The sequence below is a fragment of the Malus sylvestris genome, chromosome 4 (genome assembly GCF_916048215.2).
Source record: "Malus sylvestris chromosome 4, drMalSylv7.2, whole genome shotgun sequence".
In the NCBI taxonomy this organism is placed as follows: domain Eukaryota; kingdom Viridiplantae; phylum Streptophyta; class Magnoliopsida; order Rosales; family Rosaceae; genus Malus; species Malus sylvestris.
The window spans coordinates 10,526,175-10,549,460 of NC_062263.1; the positions used below are offsets into that span (position 1 = coordinate 10,526,175).

At 38.9% G+C, this 23,286-nt stretch overlaps 4 protein-coding genes across 6 annotated transcripts; 2 read left to right on the plus strand and 2 right to left on the minus strand.

The window, feature by feature from the left end:
* Positions 1-456: 456 nt before the first annotated feature.
* Positions 457-3,582, plus strand: LOC126619668 (uncharacterized). 2 transcript variants are annotated; one of them, XM_050288088.1, is made up of 7 exons: positions 461-883; positions 1,358-1,417; positions 1,518-1,600; positions 2,403-2,467; positions 2,559-2,592; positions 2,751-2,821; positions 2,966-3,582. In XM_050288088.1, the coding sequence occupies exons 1-7, from the start codon at positions 601-603 to the stop codon at positions 3,054-3,056; spliced, it is 687 nt and encodes a 228-aa protein (XP_050144045.1). In that variant the 5' UTR covers positions 461-600; the 3' UTR covers positions 3,057-3,582. The 2 variants fall into 2 exon arrangements, with proteins under 2 accessions (XP_050144046.1, XP_050144045.1); XM_050288089.1 differs by lacking the exon at positions 2,559-2,592 and having other exon boundaries at positions 457-883; positions 2,966-3,008.
* Positions 3,523-4,843, minus strand: LOC126619669 (uncharacterized). Its single transcript, XM_050288090.1, has 2 exons — positions 4,530-4,843; positions 3,523-4,309 (listed from the first exon to the last, which is right to left on the minus strand). Exons 1-2 carry the CDS (start codon positions 4,587-4,589, stop codon positions 3,719-3,721), a joined length of 651 nt encoding a protein of 216 aa, XP_050144047.1. The 5' UTR covers positions 4,590-4,843; the 3' UTR covers positions 3,523-3,718.
* Positions 4,844-12,164: 7,321 nt separating this feature from the next.
* Positions 12,165-14,891, plus strand: LOC126619665 (putative transferase At4g12130, mitochondrial). 2 transcript variants are annotated; one of them, XM_050288084.1, is made up of 5 exons: positions 12,165-12,968; positions 13,466-13,719; positions 13,820-13,918; positions 14,149-14,307; positions 14,400-14,891. In XM_050288084.1, the coding sequence occupies exons 1-5, from the start codon at positions 12,517-12,519 to the stop codon at positions 14,636-14,638; spliced, it is 1,203 nt and encodes a 400-aa protein (XP_050144041.1). In that variant the 5' UTR covers positions 12,165-12,516; the 3' UTR covers positions 14,639-14,891. The 2 variants fall into 2 exon arrangements, with proteins under 2 accessions (XP_050144041.1, XP_050144039.1); XM_050288082.1 differs by having other exon boundaries at positions 12,168-12,968; positions 14,394-14,891.
* Positions 14,892-15,425: 534 nt separating this feature from the next.
* Positions 15,426-18,983, minus strand: LOC126619661 (probable leucine-rich repeat receptor-like protein kinase At5g63930). The gene is made up of 4 exons (XM_050288079.1): positions 18,207-18,983; positions 17,349-17,609; positions 16,352-17,227; positions 15,426-16,262 (listed from the first exon to the last, which is right to left on the minus strand). The coding sequence occupies exons 1-4, from the start codon at positions 18,634-18,636 to the stop codon at positions 15,781-15,783; spliced, it is 2,049 nt and encodes a 682-aa protein (XP_050144036.1). The 5' UTR covers positions 18,637-18,983; the 3' UTR covers positions 15,426-15,780.
* Positions 18,984-23,286: the final 4,303 nt, after the last annotated feature.

Sequence of the window (23,286 nt, forward strand, 5' to 3'; positions counted from 1 at the left end):
ATCCCAAAATGAGACTCTAGTTTTTTAAGAGAATATCTAAAGAAGATGTCAAATTTCAAACATAATATTCAAATTCAACAATTTATGTGGCACTTTAACATTTTCAAAATTTTGCTCTTCAACGATATGTAAAATTAAAGGATTATTTTATTATTAAACTATTATAATAAATATTTTAAAACAAAAAGATAATAATAAAATTAATAAAATGTATTTAATAATCAAATAAAAAAAGATTTGAAGCTGCAGTTGATTTTGGCAAGATAGGTGAGGGCTGCCAATATATGTCATGCTGCATCAAATTTGGTTCTTCAATTGGAAAACATTGTTGCTATTTTTTTTTTTAACTTTTTGTGTTTACTTGAACATTTTGACATCTTCTTTGACGATACCATAATAATAAAGTTACGATTTGGACCATAAGTTGTGTGAACCAGCCACTAAATTAATTGAGGAGAAGCTCCTCCTCAATCACGAGGAGCCAAATCTTTCTCTGATAAAGAAAAAGGGCAACAGAAAAAGGTGACCAGAAAAAAAGAAAAGAATAAAACTGATAATTTAACATTTAAACGGTTTTAGGGCTTTTCTCAAGCAGGGAAAATGGCGGTTCTGAGAACCACGACGAACATGATCCTCAGGCACATCTTCCGACCATCCTTGTCATTTCCTTCATCAATCCCTACGATTGTACTCCGCTCCTCCAATGGAGGAACCGGAACCGGAATCGGAATCGGAATCGGCCGTGTCCGTTGCGCCGCGTCGGACTCCGGCGGCAGCGGGAACAAGGTGTCGGCTCGGCTCTCGCAGGTCAACCAGCTCCTGCAAGCGGCCGAGGAGCGAGCTCTCTCGGCTGACAAACATCCCCCTCCTAAAATCACGCTAGGTCACTGCCGCTATTCCAATTATGTTTCTATTGGTTATCGAAAAACTTGTCTAATTGCTTAATTTGCAGCATAATATTATGGTTATTATTTCGTAATTAATTTATTGCATCGTGTAATTAGACAGAAAATGATAGAAATTAAGTGTAGAATGATGGTTTTTTTCATTCTCTATGTTGTGTTTAAAGTGGTAGAAATTATTTATTAATGGGACTAACGTCGAGGATTCTATCCATTCGACTTGCTATGAGAAATCTAATACCGCCAATTGATTTAATCATTCAATTATGTACTACTTACCATTCTATGAATTTGCATACATTGCCCGGCGAACATGAATTATAGCAACCGAGACTTACTTATTTGCCAACAGCCGGGGGCGGTTGATTGCATGTTTTACCGCAATGTTTTAGTGTTTACGTTAAACATTCTTCTATTTGATCATTTGTGTTTTTTTCTTTTATGTATGTGTGAAGACCATGTAACTGTTAGTTTTGCCAGAAGTGGAGGGCCTGGAGGGCAGAATGTTAACAAAGGTCTGTGAACGTCTTTGCTTTTGTCCATGGATTGGAGTTTTGTATTCTTTTCTTTTGGTATTATCCAAGTGTTACTTTTGTTCTGCTATCGATTGCACAGTGAACACCAAGGTGGACATGCGCTTCAATGTAGAAAAGGCGTATTGGCTAAGTGAATGGGTCAGGGAGAGGATTTTGCAAATGGTATGTGGCTGTGAATCCTACTTTCCACGACTTGTGTTCTTACTGTTAAGAAAAATAAGAACGTCTTTGTTAGATGGAGGGCAGTATTGATCATTATTATTCCAGTCACTGAAGTAAGATATGCTCAGAAGTCAGAACGCATAAGAGTGGTGGATTTTACTTATATGCATGTAATACATAGGAGTAGGTGGGGTTTTAGATAAGGGAATCCCTTCATGAGAATTTTGAAACGGAAATGAGAAAGAGCTCATATGGTAGTCCCTGCATAATGCCTACCGATATCTCATTAATTTTACTGGACAGTTGTGTAACTTTAGAATATTTGGGTGTCCACAAACTCTTTTGATGTTGGCATGTTTACTCATATTGCACCCAACGATGCCTCAAAACGACAAACACTACATGAGCATGTTGAATGTGCGTGCTCTAGAATAGTAACCCCAGCCTCAATAATTTTAATAAACCCATACTGTATGCATTATTGCCGAGCCTGGTAGCGTAGGCTTGTAACTAAGCAGGGCATTAAAACGATTGATGGATGATGGAGCCTTAGTCAAGTGAGGCATGGTGTTCGAAATTCTGTTCACCACTCTTGTGAAGTCACTTTAAGCATGCCCTAAGCCCCTTGGGTTAGTAGGGCCGCCCCACCCTTACGAGTGGGGTAGCAAACTTTCTTTCTATTGTCTATCTACAATTGTATGCGTTATATGTTGGTTGGTAGTCTCCTTTTTGTTGTGATTAGTTGACCAAACTTTCTTTCTATTGTCTATCTACAAATGTTCATTTTTCTGGTTATTAACAGGAGAAGAATCGGATCAACAAAGATGGGGAGCTTGTGATTTCTTCAACTAAGACTCGGACGCAAAAGTAAACTTCTTTTCTCTTCTCTCCTCTATGTTATCAGTTCTGCTTATGTTTTTCCAAATGAATTTGGTTTGGTGCAACCATTTTTCTTCAGGGGTAATATTGAAGATGCTCTGGAGAAATTTCAGGTAGTAAAAATCAATGCGTATTATTTACGTTTTGTGGGATGATGCGTTATGGCCAGTGTTTTGGTGCAAATACATAAGATGATTCACTCAATTATGGGAAATAAGATTGCCTAGATTTTGGCCATTCCCCAAACCGTTCTGATAAATTAGTGAAACAGGCAATTATTGATGCTGCTTCTTATGTCCCACCTCCTCCCTCGGAAGAGCAAAAGAAGAAGATAGCTAAAATGTGAGAGCTCGTTATCATGTGTTTGCAGATTTTTTACCTTTAGTTTTGCTGCTGGCCTCTTCACAATACACCTTGTACTCTGTAATTTCTTTGTGTTCGGAATTGTTTTGGCTCTGATATTGTCATTGTCTCTCTATTTTGTAGGGCTGCCATTGGGGAACAAAAACGCCTTAAGAGCAAGAAGGTTCTTTCAGACAAAAAGGCATTTAGAAGAAGCCGAGACAGTTGGGACTGACTGCTATTATAGTTGATAATTTTGTACGTGTTGGAAGTTGGCACGCTCTCTCCTCACCCGCAATCCGGTTGTTTGTCATTCATAAGCTGTTACTACTATGTCCGTCCTGCACCGCGTCTAAGCAATATTGATCCAAGCCGAGGCCGGTGCATCATGTTCGTATGGAGACAATTCAAGGGCAGACACCTCGGATTCAAGGGCAGACTCGCTAAATGTTAAGGGAATACGTTGTCCATGAGTAATGTTGAAAATACCAGTTGCTGAACATGGCATTTCAAATCTTTACCTTGTATATGAAATTCAACGTAGAAGCTCGGGTTTTCGCCTCTACCATAAACTGCTCGTTGCTTAGATTAAGACGTGTTTCCTCAAACCCTCAGTTGCTTAAGATTTGCAGCGCGTTATTTCCGCAAAGGCTCGGATATTTTCCAGCTGCCGGTAAACGCTTTCAGAGGGGAAAACAATATAAATTGAACTGAATGTCTGAAATTAACATATTCCGGAACACTACAGAATTTTTGTAAAAGATGATTGGGTCCATGAGACAAACTTTGTACACAATTGGGTTCACAGAGACAAAACTATGTGCATTTACAGATTAAAAAAAAATTATGGAAAAAAGTTACAAAAAAATTAAAAAAATTACTATTTCTCGAGGAAAATTACTTTCTGATAACATGTTCTTCCCCGGATCGTTGATCAAAATGTTTAACCCATTTATTTTCTCCTTTTCCCGACTCCAAATTCCCTCCACTGCTGGACACGTGCGCCATATCCAGACCCTTCCCGACCGGCAAAAAAACCGACCGGACCACGCGCCGCGACCCACAATCCACCACGCTCCGCCACCGGAAGCTCGAAGCGTTTCTCGAACTAGCGTTTTTGCACACAAGCACCGCCCCCCGATGGCTGAGCCGCGCCTGCCTTAAAACCCTTGCGAAGTCCTTCCGCTTCGAATCCACTACCAGAAAATCCACCCCCACGAGCCCAGCCATCACCTCCTCCGGCTCCCCCACAAGCACCTCCGCCTCCATCCCCGCCTCCTTCATCGCCGCCGCGTATTCTTCCCTCGACTGCTCGTCTGGCACCACGCACACGTGCCTCCCGCGCGTGTGGCGGCTGGCGATTTCAAGCCCAATGCTGGTGGCGATCACCCCTCCCGAAGACCACGTCTCGACGATGAACTCCGCGTTCCAGCCGGCCGCCATGGCCGAAACAAGCTCCGCCACGCCGGATTCTTGAAAAACCTCGCACTGCGAACAAAACCCCCATCACGAAATTAATTAATTCGCTAAAATGAATGATTAACAAGGCATCAAAATTGATTAAAGCAAGAAACTTTTGATTCTTCGGACAAAACCCAAATCGCAAAATCAATAAAACCGATCGAATTAACCATTAAAATAACAAAAGACCATGAAATTTAATCAAACAAGGAACTTTTGGGCTTTGAGGAATGAAAGAATTGCTTACGGATCGGACGGTGTCGATGTAGGCCTTCGTTGCAGTATCAGGGGACCAAATCAGCTTCATTTTCTATGTCAAATTCCACTTCCGATTCTTCTTCTTTGCTTTTAATTGTTGCACAAATGGATCAAATGGTTTTTTTTTTTTTTTTCCCTTCTAAAGTTCTAAATTTTGGAAGAGGTGGGTGCTTTTCCTTGATGGAAAGCTAATAAAATTCTGGGTTCGAGAAACAGTGTGTCCAAGTTTGGGGTTTATATGCGAGAGAAGGACAGAGGTCCTTCAAGGGCTTCTCGAGAACCGTTGACATTGTGCCGCTGCCGCGCATGACCAACGTGTTCGATTGCTATTAGTTTCAAGATATGTCTAGCTTTTTATTTATTTATTTATTTTGTGCACACCAACCTGGTTTTCTGTGTGCTTTCTATTTAGGTAAAATGTACAGGTTGGAGAGTTTGTATTTGTGTTCCAATTTTGTCAGATAACCCAATTTTTCTGCCTCAATTCCTCCTAATATTGTGGATTTGAGTAAATACTACACTTGGACAAAATCAAATCAATTCCCAAAGTTTGGACTTTGAGTAAAAGTGTGTTTTAGTAGTTGTTTATATCCGTGTCTGATCATATCTATGTTTATTTTTAGCACGTAAGATATTGTATGTTATCCACGTTTATTTTTAGCTAGATATCGTTAACGATGCTGTAGTGTAACTAAATTCATTTGTTTCGCCTTATCCGAAATAAGAAATAGATGAAAACATAATGTTGCAATGTATCTAGTTGTGGTTGAATTTGTGAGTGAAAATGATGGGTGCGATTGGTTTTATATGCATTAAAACAGAAGAACTCTATGCTTGTACGGCACTAAAATAACGTACCTGTGTCAAATTTCAAATACCATGAGAATATAATATATATGATTAGATGTTGAACCATGAATTTACATTTATTTTTAATTTCAAAGAGTTGTTAAATCTCAAATTTTAAAACATTTGACCCCAAAATAAAAAGGAAAATATACAACAAGTTGCCTCAGCCGTGATGATATATACTCAGCGTCACTTATCAAGACAAATTAGAAAATTTAAAAACAAAACAAGGTACACAGATTATAGTTAATCAGGGTTAGTGGTTTTATGAAGGGCTGATTTGGTATTGATGTGCTTTGAAAAAAAACTACTTCTGCTGTGTTGTGAGAATAAGCAACTGTAAAATAATGTAGTAGGGTGTTTGGTAAACTTTTTTGTAAAAGTGCCTTTGAAAAAAAAAAGCAGTATTATACTGTTTGGTAAATTTTTATGTAAAACAGATGTGAAAAAAGTCGGTTTTTCAAAGCTGGGTTTTGCAGCTTTGTGTTTTTGGCTTTTTTTCACCTAAAACTGTGAAAAAAAACTGAAGCTGAATATTTACCAAACACAAAAAAACTGTCAACTTTTTTTTATACCTATTTTTTTCATAATTACCTCGGTACTAATCCAGGCCTAAGTGTATGCATGGCAGCCAAAGTCAAATATGAGAGAAAGAGAAAGAGAGAGAGAGAGAGAGAGAGAGAGAGAGAGGGGACGGCGTCCCTAAACCGGAGGGTAAGTGGGAAGCACAAAAAAGCCAATGTCAACGTCCTCCACCTGCCTTTGACGTCAAATCTCTATCGCTTCACGCTGATTGGGTGGTGGTTGCCACGTCATACGCCTGTGGACCAGTTCTCGGGCTCATCTTTCTAGGCTATCTGCAGACTGCAATGCACGTAAAAAGTGAAGTTTAATGTTAATTTTTTTACTTCAATTTTGACCCAATTTCCTTTTGATGCATAAAAAAAAAAAGTGATATCCACACATTTTATTTTACTTTTTACATATCTTTTTAATTTTTGACCGTCGGATCGGATGAATTGAAGAAGATCAACGAAGAGAAAATTATCAAGAATGTGTAAGAAGTAAAATAAGGTGTGTAGATAGTACATCCTAAAAAAAAAAAAAAAAGTTGGAGTCATATATGTCTCACGAGTTAAGTGCGAAGTTATACATGATTATGCATTTGACCACATACGTTATATTTGATTCTTAGTTAATGTGCATCGGGGTTGATATAAAACTTTGAGCTAAATTTGACTCTATAATTGACTTAAGAATTTTAACTTTTAACTATTAAATTAGAGATTTCTCACGTTAATACCGTCCAAGCTTAAATATGTAAATGTATAACTTTGTCACATAGGAATGGGTATCTCTAGACATTTTTACAACACTAAACGGTTACAATTATTTTGCCCATGCACATATGATTGATTTCTCATTGTTAATGCATATGAGTCTCATTATCACACACTAATACAAATCAATGACTAAAAGCTAATTACACATCTACTGAGTGACCCTAACATTTTTCTTTGACATGTAATATATATATATATATATATATATATATTATATCAAAGAAAAGTACAAATGCTTTTTTCACATGAACTGTTATGAACTTTACAGTACAAATACTTGTATAAGAAGATAATATTGGACTTGCTACTTATTACTACATTTTATGTGTACAATTTCTTTTTATTTGTAAGTGTGAAATTTTAAGTTTGAATTATGTGGACGGAATACATGTTGGTGGTTGGTCCAACCATAAGGATATAAGTGCAAAAATGAGTAAACTGTCGGTTTACCCCCTGAACTTTCACCTCACTTTCGATTTCCCCTGAACTTTTCCATTGGAAAATTAAGGACTCAAACTAATTTTTTTTAGCCAATTTGCCCCCTACCGTTAGTTTTTCATATATTCCATCCATATTTCCGTTAAGTGAGACCATGTGCACAACATGTGAGGGTAGTTAAGTTATTTCACTCTTAAAAATGATTAAAAAACTGAAAAATAATAAAAAAAGCAAAACTTTCCCTCTATTTTTTCCCGCTAATTCCTATCCTCGATTTTATTTTTCCCTCTCATTCCTATGCATGAGAAATGACATATGGTGTTATTGTCTACCATTTTTATTTTCTCTAACAAATTAATAATTTGACAAATGCTAATGGTGCTATTGTCTCCAAAGCAGTGCATTAATATAAGAAACCCTAGTCTTTTTTATGGACATGTTTCTTATATTAATGCACTGCTTTGGAGACAATAACACCATGAGCATTTGTCAAATTATTAATTTGTTAGAGAAAATAAAAATGGTAGTACATGCTTCAAAAAAAAGATTAACTTAGCTACTTATGAAGACAATAACACCATATGTTATTTCTCATGCATAGGAATGAGAGGGAAAATTAAAATTGAGGATAGGAATTAGCGGGAAAAAATAGAGGGAAAATTATTATTATTATTTATTTTCAGTTTTTAATCATTTTTAAATTGAAATGACTTAACTATCCTCACATGTTATGCACATGGTCTCACTTAACGGAAATATGGATGGAATATATGAAAAACTAACGGTAGGGGGCAAATTGGCTAAAAAAATTAGTTTGAGTCCTTAATTTTCCAATAGAAAAGTTCAGGGGGGAAATCGAAAGTGAGGTGAAAGTTCAGGGGGTAAACCGACAGTTTACCCGTGCAAAAATATATGTTTTAACTGTGCAATGGAACCGTACTTAATTTTATATATTGATGCTAAAAGTCTCCAAAGATTGTTTGAAGTTTCACTAAGGATAATGGTGGTCACGGGTAGGGTGAAATTTCCAACTAGCCTCCTCTAAGCTCGGAAGGAGTGGATAATTGTGATTCGTCATCAGTTGTCCCCCATTTTCAACCAAAAAAAAAGTAATTAATTTTACCTATTCAATTCATTTGTTTTCAAACATGGTGTCTGGGTTCTCTCTCCGTGCAGATTTCTCTGGCAAGAATAATTCTCTGATATCAAATCGTTTGAACCAACATAAAGGTGAAGCCGGAGAATTGGATTCAAGGCCACACTTCTAGATGTTTTTTGAACCCAAAAGGGGACTCTTGAAAGTTTGAAACTACTTTTGTGGGCGTATATAGAAGCATTCTCTGCAAACCTAATTTATTTGTCATTATGCAAGTGGCTCTTTATCATAGTGGTGAAAAGTGTTGAGCTCTTGCATAAAGGCGTGAGTTCAAATTTCGTCGGTGGTTAATCTAACAACTAATCTAACAAAATTTATCATTTGACAAAAAAGAAAATTAATTTTCTTTATCTTCTCTAGTAATTCTCTCCAAATTTGTTTAAATAGCATTCTACATTTCTTTTAATACTGCCTACAGAGTTCCAATTTAAAACTTCAAACTTACATATAAAAAAGAAATGTACCCATAAGCTGTAGTAATAAGAAGCAAGCATCCAGTATTATCTTCTTATATAAGCATTTGTACTGTAAGAGCATCTCCACCTTTTGGTGGAGACCAAGGGGTTAATATTATTATTTTTAGTATAATAATATATTTTACACTACGAGAAGGAGAGAGTTCGGCTAATCCACATAATGAACAATCTAATTTGATATCAAATTTGTCATCCATAAAATTCAAACTTAAAACTTTTTACTGACAAATAAAGAGGAATTCCACCGTTTAGAAGGAGTAAGGACAACGTACATGCAATTAATATTCACAAATATATTTTTTAATTTTTTTGGCGTTTTCTTCGAACCGCCCTCTCATTTTCCACCGGTGGATAAACTTTCTGTGGGCAAATATCCAAATTTCACCCAATTGCAAGGATAATTAGGGATGGATGGAGATGCTCTAAAGTTGATGGCAGTTTATTTCGATATAATATTATGATTAATGCAGAGTCGGTTGCCACCCAATAACAATAATTCGGTAAACTTTCCTCCAAATTTATGAATAAACAATTATTAGATGACCAACATGGATTAGCATATATTGATTTGATGCCACTCTTTTACTTGCACCACAAACAATCCAATACAAAGATTCCTCTAAGCACCCAAATAAATAAAAATGAAACGTTGTTTAAGGAAGTCAATTCATGAATATGATCTCTATTTTTTAATTAAAAATAAAAATACCTTCTAATGATAATTTTTTTTAGAACAAATAATCGTACACTAAAAGGGTGTGGGAGTGGACTAAACCTTATAATGGACTTGCCATAATAATATAGTTCAATTTTGTCTTTAACGAGAATCGAACCTAAGAGTTTTCACTTAAAATTGAAAAGGAATATCCCTAATACTAAGTGGCATGATAAATCTAATTTATCTTCTGTTTTTTATTTATTTTCTATCCGGCCTCCTTTTAGAATTGTAAATATTAATTAATCAGTCAAACCACATATACATTCGATATAGATTGTGGTATTTTGGTGTATCAATGCATGTATGGTTGTCTAGTTAGCATGGATTATCCTCCAAGTCATCTGCTATGAAACAATATCCAGTCAAGTCTTTTGGGTTTAGTCAAGTCTCCAAATATCCAGAATTTATAAAAAGAAAAGAAAAAGAAATATCTAATTCCTAATATCCTTTGCGTTTACAGATTTAAGACATAAAAAATAAAATAAAAAAGATATGTACACGTGTTCACCTTAAAATTTGCAATACCTTCAATATCACCTAAAAAATAATTTCTTCAATTTCTTACTTTCTCAAATTGCTGGTAAGTTGGCGGTGGGACCGATGCTAGGGATGGTAGAAAGTAGGGGTGGGTTCAAAAAATCAAAAACCGAAAAAAATTAGACCGAATACCAAACCGAAACTGAAAACCTGAAAATGAAAAAAAAATCAAACCGTAAAAGGAAAAATCAAACCGAACTTTATTAGTTCATTTTCGGTTTTGGAGGTTTGGAAACCAAACCGAACCAAACCAAATCCCTTTACACTTTATGGATGTATGCCCATAACGTTTCTTTTGGGAAAACTTTGTTGCCAAGTTTGAAACTAAGTCTAGGGCTTTTTCAAGGAGCATACTTGGTTTCAATTAGGGAGGATATTCCATTAGTTATAGAGGAAAGTTTTGGAAGACTTTGGAACTTGGAAGAACTTTTCTATTTGTTTGCAATTTTTGAATGGATAATGTGATCATTTTTCTTTGAAAGGGAGGTTGTTGATAGAATAGGAATGATTTATGATCTTGTATAACTTTCCCCATTTTCTTATTATTAGTCTACCAATACAAAGCCTCTTTCTAAATTCCATATTAAAAAAAAAGAGAGTCAAGTTTTATAAAATAAAAAAAGGGAAACTGTACCGAAACAAAACTGAAAAAAACCGAACCGAATGAATTTGAACCGTAGTAGAAAGGGTGTTGGCGCTGTAGTTCGTAATCATTATGGTGAATACAATGCAAGGGGTGAGAATTGTATGCGTCGAAGGTGGGGTAAGAATTGGCGACTGACGCAAATCTGCTTCCCCGTGTTGTGATTCGCAAGCGTCTGTCCAGCTGATTTTACAGGAAGGGGAGTGTATGGCTGTCATTTTGTGTTGTATTCAATTTCAAGGGGTGCTAATGGAGTTGTTCATCGCCTTGCGAGCAAGGGCTTTCGTTGGCTGATGGATTGTATCAATGATGAAATTGTACGAGTTTGAGAGTTTGATTCTTTGTTTATGTTGGCATGCTCGGCCTCTTTTCTTCGGGGGAGGTTTTTTCAGAGGCCTTTTCTTGAGCATGCCCAATCATATTAATGTGCGTTTCCATCGGTGTTTTGCTTGGTGGTCTTTTATATATTTTATTATGTTAAATTTAACATGCGTTTGTTACTTAGTACTACAGTCTAATATTTTTCTTCATTACTTGTAAATGTAAGGTTATAGGTTTAAATTTCATAAATGATGACTTCGATACCAATTTATTCTCTTACTCCTTTAGTGTAAATATATCATGATATCAAAAAATAATTCAAAAGGAGAGTTTAACCGATGATCACACTTATAAAGCAATGTATAATATATAGTAGGACTCTAGTTAGGGTACAAATATCCCAATTTTGGTAAGCTCAGAATTCGATTCACACAAATCATGAAAACAGAAAATGATAAGATAATATTTTCATTTTCCATTGGGAGAATGCATGCATCCCGCTATTTATGAATAATGTATAATTACTGTACAAATATCATAAGTTCATATCCGAATGAACAAACGATCTCATATTTAAATGTATTTTTGTAAGAGTGTGATATTCAAATGCCAACAGGATCCTCTCCGGATCTTTTTGGTGATGATCATTGGGATTCGTAAATGGTGTCCGTTCATCGTATATCGTACGATTAATTTTTGTTAGGTACTATTTGTATTTAATTTTAAATAAAAATATTTAAAATGATTTCTAACCATACGATGTACGATAAACGGATATAATTCATGGATTCCCGGGATCTAAGAGGATTCGGCGAGAATCCGGATTCATTCAAATGAGCATTAAAAACTAAGCGGTTCTTATTATATAACATATAAAATGAAAATACATTATTTTAAAGAATGGGAGATATGTATTTCCCCATGAGAAGATGCAAGTGTTATATCTAGTTAGTCATGGGCTTATTTTTTTATTTTTTTTGACAAGAAATGATAGTGTGATATTTCATTAATCAATACAAACAAATACAAGGATGTCGTTAGGTACATAACTCTCGTAACTAATAAATTGATTTGAAATGAATTTGCACAAACAAACAAATAAGAGTAAACCCCCTAGTATACTAAACTTGCAACCCAAAACCATCACGACTCACGAGTCACATCACGTGATCCCAAAATCCCAGCCCTTTCCCCAAAATCCCAATGCACACCCGGCGCCTCCAGCTGCACCTACAAAAACATTGCCTTCCTCATTCGGGACTTTCATCGAACACCTTCGACTCATTCAACCTTTACATTACAAACAACCGCCTTTTAACTACACGTGGCGCGAACCCAACACGCCCACAATCACACGCGTCACCACCAAGCAATCTTCGCTTTGCCACCGCCACCGCCACCGCCACCGCCACCTCCACCTCCATAGCCTCCATAGCTCCCTCCCTCCACCTTCGTCATTACTCCTTCTCCTTACCCAAACTTACAGTAACCAAGAATGCACCGTTTCAAACTCCCCCTGCAGTTCCCTAAATCCATTTCCTGCAGTTACAGAGCCCTCCACGACAAAACCCAGTTGGACAGCGCTGGGTCGCTGGCCTCCGTCCTCAAGTCGAGGGCGGTGGTCAGGTTCCGTGGTCCGGACACGGCCAAATTCCTTCAGGGTCTGCTGACCAACGATGTACGGAAGTTCGGAGAACCCATGGATGAGAAGACCTCCACTTTGGCCACCCTCAATTTGTCCTCCGTGTCCGAACGGCCCATGTACGCCGCGCTGCTGACGCCCCAAGGGAGATTCTTGTACGATTTCTTCTTGTACACTCCGCCCAGGCCCGATACCAAGCTCAATAGAACGGGGTCGGCGCCCGGCCCCGGCCCAGATGAGGGGGTGGAGGTGTTCGCCGACGTGGATGCTTCGGTCTTGGATGAGCTATTGAGTACCTTGAAGAAGTGAGTTTTGGTTAATCACTCTGTAGCTTTGGTTATCCTAATAAGGCTGTTTTTGTAATGGGTTCTGTTTGTTTACAAGTTTTGAGTGGGAAAAATGGATTTTTCTTTTGTTTTTTTTTTTACGGAATTTAGTTTTAGTTGAAATGTGGTTGCATATGCATGTTAAGGCTATAAATTGTAATCCATCTCCATGACTAATCCATGTTCTACCTTCAACTCGGATAAAATTTGGAACTTGGTTGCCATGGTTTCCTTCAACGTTCCTTGAATCTAGCGAGTTATCCAATTCAATCCTAAGCACCATACATGGCCTGAGTCTAACTAAATGCTTTCGATATATGATTCGAGCAGTTTGGAAATGTCGCTTTAGTTTCAGCATCAAATGTTCGCATTTCCTTGGACATTGTGTCATTTTCCTCTTCTTATAGTGCTTCACTTTGCAATGTAAGGTTGACGTCTGTTTCCTTAATATGTGTTTTTTTTTTTCCATTTTGCAGATACCGTTTGAGGGCTAAGGTTGATATCGAGAATATGGCAGAAGAGTTGAAATGCTGGCAGTGTTATGCGGGAAACGTCTCTGGAAAATCCTCCTCTGTGGAAGAACCAGAGGCTGCTAGTGTTGGGTGGGGTGCTGGTGTTGATCATTCAGGCATGTCATCTGCACGCAGGAATGCTCTTGGATGGCAATGGTTTAAGGATCCCAGATTGGATTGCCTTGGTTTCAGAGGGATCTTCCCGTCGGATACATTACGTGAGTTTTTAACCCTTGGCTGCTTTTGAGCTTTGGATGTGGGATACTTCTTCACAGACCTTGTTAATTAAGCTACGCCTTTTTTCTTCTTTCATTGCAGCACCTTTGGTTGAAGCTGACAAAGAAACAGATGAACAGAATTACCGTCTATGGAGAATAGAAAATGGAGTTGCAGAAGGCTCAACAGAGATCCCAAAAGGTGCATCTTACTTCCTTCCCGACGCTATACTTGAATTTTTAATAAATCCCGAATAATATCTACGATATAAAACTCAAATGTTCTTTGTTCATGATTTACTTGGTAAGATTTGGCCTTCATTCTCCGTGAGTGGTTCTATTTTGTCCTGGAATTGCCTAGACCCAAGAAAATGTAGTTTTATGTTATCCCATGTACGTTCTGTCGTCTGAACGTGTAATTATCATGTCTAGGTGAGGCAATTCCTCTTGAGTATAACCTGGTGGGTCTAAATGCAATTAGCTTTGACAAGGGGTGTTATGTGGGCCAAGAGCTTATAGCTCGTACACACCACCGAGGGGTCATTCGGAAACGCTTGCTTCCTTTAAGGTTTCTCGAGGAAAACGGAGAAGGTAATCAGCCTTCCAATTCAACTTTCATAATTTTATTTGTCCAGTATGTTTCCAGAGTCCCAACCCTTAACTTTCTGTTATTTCAGAAGCAGAGCAGAAAGTTGCTCCTGGCTCCGAAGTGATTGATAGCGCCACGGGAAAGAAAGTCGGGACTGTCACAACTCAACTCGGGTGCCGTGGGCTGGGTGTCTTGCGTTTGGACGAAGCCTTCAAGGGATCAAGTACATTGACCATACAAGGACAGAAAGATACAAAGGTTGAGGCTATTAAACCAGATTGGTGGCCTGCTGAATGGCTTCAACAGCATCAACATCAAAGTGCAGTTGCTTAGAATGATGGTGTTGCCCTCTACAGACTTGTTTGATCCTGCATGCCGTCGCCGTGCCGGCAGTAAATGTACTTCTATACATTTATTTATTTTTATTGTTGAAATAAAATAAAAGAATGTGTTTCATTGAAATGATGAGACGAGCCGTTTTGGGGCTGCTATGCCAATACTTCTGTTGATTCCAACTCTTCCTAATAAGGGTATGAGATTGCAAGCGTTGAATACAACACAAAACTCCTACACGATTGTTGCTGCACTTCTTCTTCTGTCTTTTCGGATGCTTTAGTTTAACTTTCTGGATTTTTTTGAGTTTGACTTTAAACTAAATGAAAATAAGTTTGATTGGTTCCTAATCTTTGAAGCATTTTTCAAACTCCCAATTGTCGGCACCTGATTGCTGTAAAGGCCAATATCTGATCGCTATGGGTCATCAATATTTAATTTTGATCAGTAATGGAGTTTTCATATGTCGTCAACAATAACAAGGCCTTATCCCACTAAGTGGGTCGGCTACATGAATCCTAAAACGCTACTATGCTCGGTTTTGTGCCATGTCTTCCGTTAGATCCAAGTAGGTCCAAGTCTTTTCTTAGTCTCTTTCCATGTCTTCTTAGGTCTTCATCTACTTCTTTAGCCCTGAGCTTCTTTCTCGTAATTGTATTGTAATCATATCTTCTAGATCCGTCTTTATATATTTAATTTTGTTTTGATTTCTGATCAATCAAATATATTTGACGTGAAAGAAATTAGCCGTGTGTTGGTTTTCGGTCCTTCTGAAGAGGAAATGACATTCCATGACATGGTATCAGCTGAAGCCGATGATTTTATTAGTTATTGTCTAACTGAAAAATTATACATTACTAATGATGCAACCAGCACCAGACTTTGAACAGTAACCAGAATACATCCCTAAAATGTATGAGAAACCATCGGATAGAATTTCACAGATGGAACAAATGAATCTCAACTCTCCTTTCAATTTCCTCGACTTTCACCTCGAAGGCTGGCTTTCCAAACATAGATTACAAGTAATCACAGGGAGGTCATTTAGCTGGTTCGCCACTAAGGGTGCAACTCCATTGAGGCCTCACTTTCCGGGGTTAACATCTGCAGCAGTTTATTCCACATGGAAAATGGCAGTGGTATCAGGAACTGGCTCCGAGGTTGTTCAGCTCCTGAATGACTTCCGCCATTGTTGGCCTGTTGTCAGGAAGCTCGTGGGTGCACACCAGTGCAATTTTTGCTAGTGCAGCTGCTTCAGGTTCTGAGAATTTCCCCTTCAGGTTGGCATCGACAAATTCTTCATATCTGCATGATTCTGCAGCTGATCGCATTGAACTACTAAGTTGCAGTTTCCCAGATATAACCTGAAGGATGATGACTCCGAATGCGTATATATCACTCTTCTCAGTGAAACGACCCGTGGTGATGTATTCAGGAGCTAGGTATCCCATGGCGGCACTTGTTTTAAGAGTGGAGAAGACAACGTCATCGGCTAGCAACTTAGGAAGGCCAGAGTCCAAAATCAATGGGTTAGACTGCTGATCTAGGAGAACCTTGTCAACCGATATGTTTTGGTGGATTATGCCAGGTTTAGTTGCTTCACTGCTGTGTAAATATCCGATACCTGGTCGGAAAATAACAAATAATTTCACAAACAACATACTGGAATATGCACACACACATGGACGGGTCATTCTAGTGAAGATAACTTACCTTTTGATATGCCGTTGACGATAGCGACTCTCTTGGACCACTCGAGGACTTCATTCGTTCCATCTCCTACATCAAGATATCGAGAGAGGTTTCCCTTGGGAATGAAATCATAGATAAGGAAGCATTCACCCCGGCCCCTAGAGCAGCAGAAACCTTTAAGCTTGACAATGTTTTCATGTCTCAGTGAAAATAACAGTTCTAGTCCTTTCAAAAATTCAGATTCTTCAGACTTGCAGCTGGTCACATTAATGCTCCTTACAGCCACAAGAGAACCATCTCTTAGAACTCCTTTGTAGACAGAAGAGAACTTGCTTCTCCCCAATAAATTCACCTCGGAGAAGTATTGGGTTGCAGACTCTACATCTTCCATGTTGAACCAGTATTTATTCAAATACTCCTGGGAGAGACCAATTCCGTTCCGACCATCAGCCAAGGGATCCCATCCGTTAGCGTACTCAAGACTCACAAGTGGAGAGGGACTTCTCCTGTAGAAATCCCTGGCCTGATCAGTGCTAAGACGACCATCAGAAGGATCTGACATATTTCCAATCTTTTGTTTTCGTTGCCTGTACCGGATAAGGGCTAGAAATACTGCCCCAGCCAAAGTGACAGAGAGGGCAATAACGCCTGCAACAACTGCACCTTTCGGAAACTTGGTCGATTTTCTGCAATGGGTTTGGTTGCAAGACGCTTGGACATCTACAGATTCAGGGTTAGCTTTTGGAGTGGAATCAGTTATGTTTGGTCCAAGTGGTAGTCCATGAGCATTCACGTTGTCCATGTCAAAAGATGTGCAAGCTCGCAATTTAGAAAATCCAACTCCACATAATTTTGGGTTGTTCTCGCACTGGAATCCTTCTTTTAATCGTTTCAAAGCTTTCATTACAAATTATGGAAATAATCAGAACGGTGAAAATACACAGAAAATGCCAAACGAAGAAAATAGAAACAACAAACGATTTATGAAAATAAGTGAGGATGGATTGAATAGACATACCATGAGGGGCAACTCCAGAAAGCGAGTTGCTTCGGATATCTAGGACTTCCAAGGATGGGATATCAGCTAGTTTTGCAGGAATTGTACCGAAGAACTTATTGAAGCTCAGATCAAGCCTTTTAAGCACTGCCAGGTTCCCCAAGCTTGCAGGAATTTGACCGGTTTGTTTGTTATACTGCAAAGCAATAACACTTAGCCTCTTTAAGGATCCCATCTGGGTAGGTATATTTCCTGTCAGCTGGTTACAACATAGCTGTAGAACTGCGAAAGACCAAGAAGAAAACAAGAAAAATTATTATATATGGAATGGGATTAAGCCAAGAACAACTAAATGTAAATGAGCAATTGAAGATGAAACATCGATAGACATAAATCGAAGAATATACACTTGACTAGCAACCAATTCATAACCAGGAAAAACAAACCATCTTTACAATATAAGATGAAAAAAGAAATCAAGTAAGACGAGTGAGCTTCATTTCCTGGAAACCAAACACCAATTTCTCCTCGGGAAATGATTTCTGCACGCCCCTTTTCTCATTCTGCATTTCTCCGTTTATTTTTCTCCCTTGATCTCAAAGGCCAGACAAAAATCTGAAGGAGCGTGCGGAAATCACTTCCCTCTCTTCTTTCGTCGTCTTCTTGTCTTGCTCGTCTAAGGGAGAAAACATGACTATAAAATTCACCCAATTATACTAGTTCAAATAGCAGAATTGAACTGAGTTTTGACGAAAAATCAAAGCTTTTCACCACTACATTAAGCTATTTCACCCAGTAATTATCCATTCTTACCTACAAAAAGACGGAAATTTATTTCTCTCAGAAACTGAAACATTTCAGACCAAAAAAATTACCAACCTTGGAGACCAGTCATGTTCCCAATCTCAGAAGGAACACCCCCAGTTAGATTATTGATGTTGAGATACAGATCAGTGAGTTCGGTGAGATACGAAATCTCTTTAGGAATCTCTCCTGACAAGTTGTTGTAGTGCAAGTACAGACCCGACAAGCACTTAAGCTCCGCCACTGCCGGTGAGACCCGACCCGAGAGACCCTTCCCCACCAAAGAAACATTGGCCACTTTGCGGTGCTCGTTGCAGGCCACGCCTTCGAATGAACCACTACACGGGTCACCTTCTTTGGTCCACGACTTCAAAACCCTGCCTTCCGGGTCCAGAGAGGCCTTCAACTCCATCAGAGCTCCGAGCTCGGCATTCCCACAAACAGGTGGTGGGGTAGAACATGCGAGCAGAATAAACAGAGAAACGAGAAAATGAATCAAACCCATGTGTGATTTCGGGTCAAAAACTCGAACTTTGTCCGAAATTCTTGATCTTCAGTGCTCACAGTAGAAACCCATGTTGCTTTTGCTACTAAGTCGGTGAGGTTTTGTGTATTTTTTGTCAGGTAATGCAGATGAGAGAGAGAGAGAGAGAGCACAAAGGAATGGTGCAGTATATTCAAAACGGAGACTGCAATAACTTCCAACTTTTTAGAGTTGCAGAGACAGGTTCACATTTGGATTGGGGTTTAGATTTGGGGTTGACAGTTGTCTTTGATGGCTTTTGACGATTGGCGCATTTTTTGCATCGTGGATTGGAATTTTGGTAGAAAGGTTGATGTCATTTGGTCGTCAGACCTCGAGTGCTGTAAAAAGGAATAACACAATGGAGTAGTTTTCATTCATCTTTTGCATGCGCTTTATTTTTAGAGAAAAGCAAAGGGTACTCTCCAGATTTTATAGCGTATATGGTCGGATTATTGTATGTTATTGTATAATTAGAGAATATATTTTTTAAGTGTCCTTTTAGTTGTATAAGAGCAACTCTATCGTTGCTTATCACTTTGGAGATAGACAACTCAATCCACTCATTCTTTTCAAAACACTTCAGCCCACTCGGACAATTGGATTCAAGGTGAGCCCGATGGATAAGTCAAACAATAATCGCCTGACCTAGCAACCTGCTCATGTGATGCAAGGCTGATGTCACCATGACATAAACCATAATTTAAATTATTAAAAAAATGATAAAAATTGTTAAAATTATAAAAACTGTTGATGCACAAAACCAGAGGTCTTAGAACAACGTAAATTTGACCGTGGATCTGCAAGAAATGTAAATAACACAAGATGTATCGTGGTTCATCCCAATGTTTGGGCTACGTCCACACTGATTATGTATTTATCTGAGATGTGAGGAAGAGAACATCTGAATATGAGAGGGGATGTGAAAGGGGTGAGAAGGCTTCAAAAATGGCCTCCTCTAATTGTGAGGGTGAGGGGTTCTTTTATAGAATAAGGACTCTTCACTTATTACATATTTGCCCCTTCCTTGATCACATAATTACATTTAAGTCCATCGAGTATTTGTACGAGATCTAAATACGAGGCCCTAAATATGGTATAAACAGTAGTCCCCCAAGTCTTCAGTTAAGAGAGTCTTTTGGCTGGAGACTTGAAATTCAATCCATGTGTGGGCCGAAGTAACTAAATGTTGTCTTGAACTGATGTTCGATATGAGGCGATGTTCAATCTGAAATAATGCTCAACTAGAAGTAGCACATGCTGCGAGGCTGCTTGGCTCGTGGCTTATGTTGCCTTGGTTGGCTCGGTTTGTGGCGTTGAAGGTGAAGGAGTCCCTTTTATAGAATAAGGGCTCGTTCCTCAATACATGAATGATGGGCTAGAGTTGATGCTCTCTAATGATGGTGAGGGAGTCCCTTTTATAAAATAAGGGCTCGCTCCTCAGTACATGAATAATGGGTTAAGAGTGATGCTCGTGGCGAGACAGTTGCTCAGCTGGGGGCGATGCTCTCTAACAGACGTGAAGGAGTCCATTTTATAGAATAATGGCTCACTCCTTAGTACATAGATAATGGGCTAAGTCCCCCAAGTATTTTTCATGAAGCCTAGTTGAGGCCCATAGTGTAGTCCCCCAAGTCTCTGGTCAATAGAGTCTGTTGGCTGGAGACTTCAAATTGAATCCTTTTATGGGCCGAAGTGGTGGTTGTTCGGAGGCGGTATTTGTATAACCTACACTGAAGCTTTATAGGTGAAGCTTTGCAAGGGAAGCTTTGAAGTTGGATATCTGTAAATGAAGCTTTCGAAGCTGGAGCTCTGTAAATGAAGCTTTTAAAGCTAGAGCTTTTGTAAATGAAGCTTTTGAAGCTAATTGACATGAGTGATGCTCATGAATGTTTATGTTGATTGACATGAGTGATGCTCATGAATGTTTATGTTGATTGACATGAGTGATGCTCATGGATGTTGACATGAGTAATGCTCATGAATGTTTATGTATGATTGGATGAGTGATGCTCATGAATGTTTATGTATGATTGACATGAGTAATGCTCATGTATGAGTACTGAGCGTACTTTTGATCACCTGGTTGGTGGCATGAAGGAGAGTACGGGTTGTACATTTCATCACCTGGTTGGTGGCATGAATGGCTAGTTGCCAAATGATATTAGAGTACGGGTTGTACATTTCATCACCTGGTTGGTGGTAATAGCGGCAGGTTGCCGAATAATTTTTGGAGTACTGGGCGTACTTTTGATCACCTGGTTGGAGCTATTTTGGGATTATGGACCTTCGCCCTCTACACAACATTCCAGCCCATTTATTTTGGGCTTTGCCTTTTTTTTTAATTTTTTTTTACCCTCTAATGGGGTTTATACAGATGTCTCCGAAAGATAAAAAATAATTTACACCATTCAGAAACAAGAAAAATAAATCACATCATTCTGGTGGGGTGTTTATTCCTTGCTTTTGCTTTCTGTTGCACTCTCTCTGTCTCTTCACCTGGTAGACAAAAGGAATCGTAATAATAGGAACCTTATGATTTTGCCCCTTTTCTTCTTTTCTCTTTCTTCTTTGCTCTTTTCTTTTTCTGCTGTATTGCAGGTTTACTGCATGGGTGAGGAGCGCAAAACCCTAGCAAAAGGTGGGTAGTCCAGCTGTAAAAGGTCAGTATCCAGGTGCTTTATCCCTTTTTCTTTTCCTGCTGCATTGCAGGTTGTTGAGTGAGAGGCATTTGGACAGCTGCCTGGTTCTTAGCAGCCTCACCGATTAGTCTCTCATTGTCAGAGAAAACCACCCATGAAGGGGTGATATGGTTACCCTGGTCATTGGCTATGATTTCCACGTGACCATTCTTGTAAACACCAACACAGGAATAAGTGGTTCCAAGATCAATTCCAATGACTGTTCCAACTTGGTCACTTCTTCTTCCGCGATGGAAATTGCAAAAAGGCATCTGAATGTGACCATCGCAAGCACGACGAGAGATCCTCAAGCTCTTCACGAGCCAGCCATGGCGTCTGCGCAGAACGAAAGCTCTCCGCGTCTTCTCTCTACGTCCGAGGATGACTGCGTTCTTGGGGTGAATGTAGTGGTCGACAGCCTAGCGGACGGTGTGTGCGCTCTCGTCAGAGAAGTTGACGATGACACTGAGCTTGCGGAGGGCTCTAGCGGTGGGGGTGGGAGTGGTGACGAGGGGAGTTGGGGTGGTGGATTCTGATATGGGGGAGTTGGGAAGGCTGCTACATGTGATTCATTTGGGTTTTGCAGAAGCTGCCCACAAGTTCATACATATATCTATGACAAACTTCGAATAATTATAATGTGGATGATAATATATGAAACTCACGAGCCATTGAGCCACTCAGGGTCGATGAAGTTTCCATCGCCTTTAACCGCTGGTTCCAAGACTTATTTGCCGCAGCAGCAACCACAATGAACCTCTTAGGAGTAGGAGAAACACCACCAACCTTGCTTCCAACGGTGGCAGCAGAGAGCAAGGCCTGACTTCTCTTGCCCCCACATAAGAAGGCTGCCAAGTTCAACCCTTTGAGCCCCGCACCGGTGGTTGCTGCCATCTCTCTCTCCCCCCTCTTTCTTTCTAGAACTAAGAAAAAATAGAGTTCAGAGAGTTTTTCTGGTGGCAATAAATGTTTGAGAGTTGTTTGGGTGGTGGTGTTTTCTCACCGTGAGTTTTAGAGAGAGAGTTTGCGGTGTTTTGTTTGAAAAGGTGAAAGAGATCAGAAGCAACAGAGAGAATTTTGGTTGTCATTTGGGTTTTGCAGATCCATGGTGGACAGTGGTGAGGTTGTGAAGGTTTCACGGTGGTGAGATGGAAAATTGAAATAGAACCGACATAGTTTTTTGTGTCGATTCCCATAGACGGCGCCAAATGTTGATGCACAAAACCGGAGGTCTTGGAACAACGTAAATCTGACCGTGAATCTGCAAGAAATGTAAATAACACAAGATGTATCGTGTTTCACCCCAAGGTTTGGGCTACGTCCACACTGATTATGTATTTATCTGAGATGTGAGGGAGAGAACCTCTGAATATGAGAGGGGATGTAAGAGGGGTGAGAAGGCTTCAGAAATGACCTCCTCTAATTGTGAGGGTGATGAGTCCTTTTATAGAATAAGGACTCCTCACTTATTACATATTTGCCCATTCCTTTATCACATAATTACATTTAAGTCCTTCGAGTATTTGTACGAGATCTAAATACGAGGCCCTAAATATGGTATAAACAAAAACCAATTAAAAATATAAAAAAATTATATATATATATATATACACACATACACACATAACCACGTTCTTTCACTTTACACTACATTTCAATATTTTCAAATATTTTAAACCAATATTTTATTATAATTTGAAATTCGAAATAAAAATATTTTATTATTTTGTAAAATAAAAAATACTAATATTTTAATACGAATTGCCTGAGCTATTCAATTTATGGGTAAAGATGCACTGAGGCAGCTATTGTTCACTGCACAAAGTTATTGTTTATTTAAAGGGATTAAGTTGCCTATTACCTAGGAGCCTTACTACACTAGAAGTGCTCTAATAATGTGTGATGTTCGTGTTTTGGGCACATTGAAAAATCTCTACTCAAATTGAGACTC

Excerpts from the sequence above, each read along its gene's own strand:
- LOC126619669 (XM_050288090.1), bottom strand. The coding sequence starts at position 4,589 with ATGAAGCTGATTTGGTCCCCTGATACTGCAACGAAGGCCTACATCGAC. Across the intron at positions 4,310-4,529 it reads ACATCGACACCGTCCGATCC|TGCGAGGTTTTTCAAGAATC; the intron begins GTAAGCAATTCT and ends TTTTGTTCGCAG.
- LOC126619661 (XM_050288079.1), bottom strand. The coding sequence starts at position 18,636 with ATGGGTTTGATTCATTTTCTCGTTTCTCTGTTTATTCTGCTCGCATGT. Across the intron at positions 17,610-18,206 it reads GAACATGACTGGTCTCCAAG|TTCTACAGCTATGTTGTAAC; the intron begins GTTGGTAATTTT and ends GGTCTTTCGCAG. Across the intron at positions 17,228-17,348 it reads TTCTGGAGTTGCCCCTCATG|CTTTGAAACGATTAAAAGAA; the intron begins GTATGTCTATTC and ends TTGTAATGAAAG.
- LOC126619665 (XM_050288082.1), top strand. The coding sequence starts at position 12,517 with ATGCACCGTTTCAAACTCCCCCTGCAGTTCCCTAAATCCATTTCCTGC. Across the intron at positions 13,919-14,148 it reads CTCAACAGAGATCCCAAAAG|GTGAGGCAATTCCTCTTGAG; the intron begins GTGCATCTTACT and ends TATCATGTCTAG. Across the intron at positions 14,308-14,393 it reads TCTCGAGGAAAACGGAGAAG|AAGCAGAGCAGAAAGTTGCT; the intron begins GTAATCAGCCTT and ends CTGTTATTTCAG.
- LOC126619668 (XM_050288088.1), top strand. The coding sequence starts at position 601 with ATGGCGGTTCTGAGAACCACGACGAACATGATCCTCAGGCACATCTTC. Across the intron at positions 1,601-2,402 it reads GGGAGAGGATTTTGCAAATG|GAGAAGAATCGGATCAACAA; the intron begins GTATGTGGCTGT and ends GGTTATTAACAG. Across the intron at positions 2,593-2,750 it reads ATGCTCTGGAGAAATTTCAG|GCAATTATTGATGCTGCTTC; the intron begins GTAGTAAAAATC and ends TTAGTGAAACAG.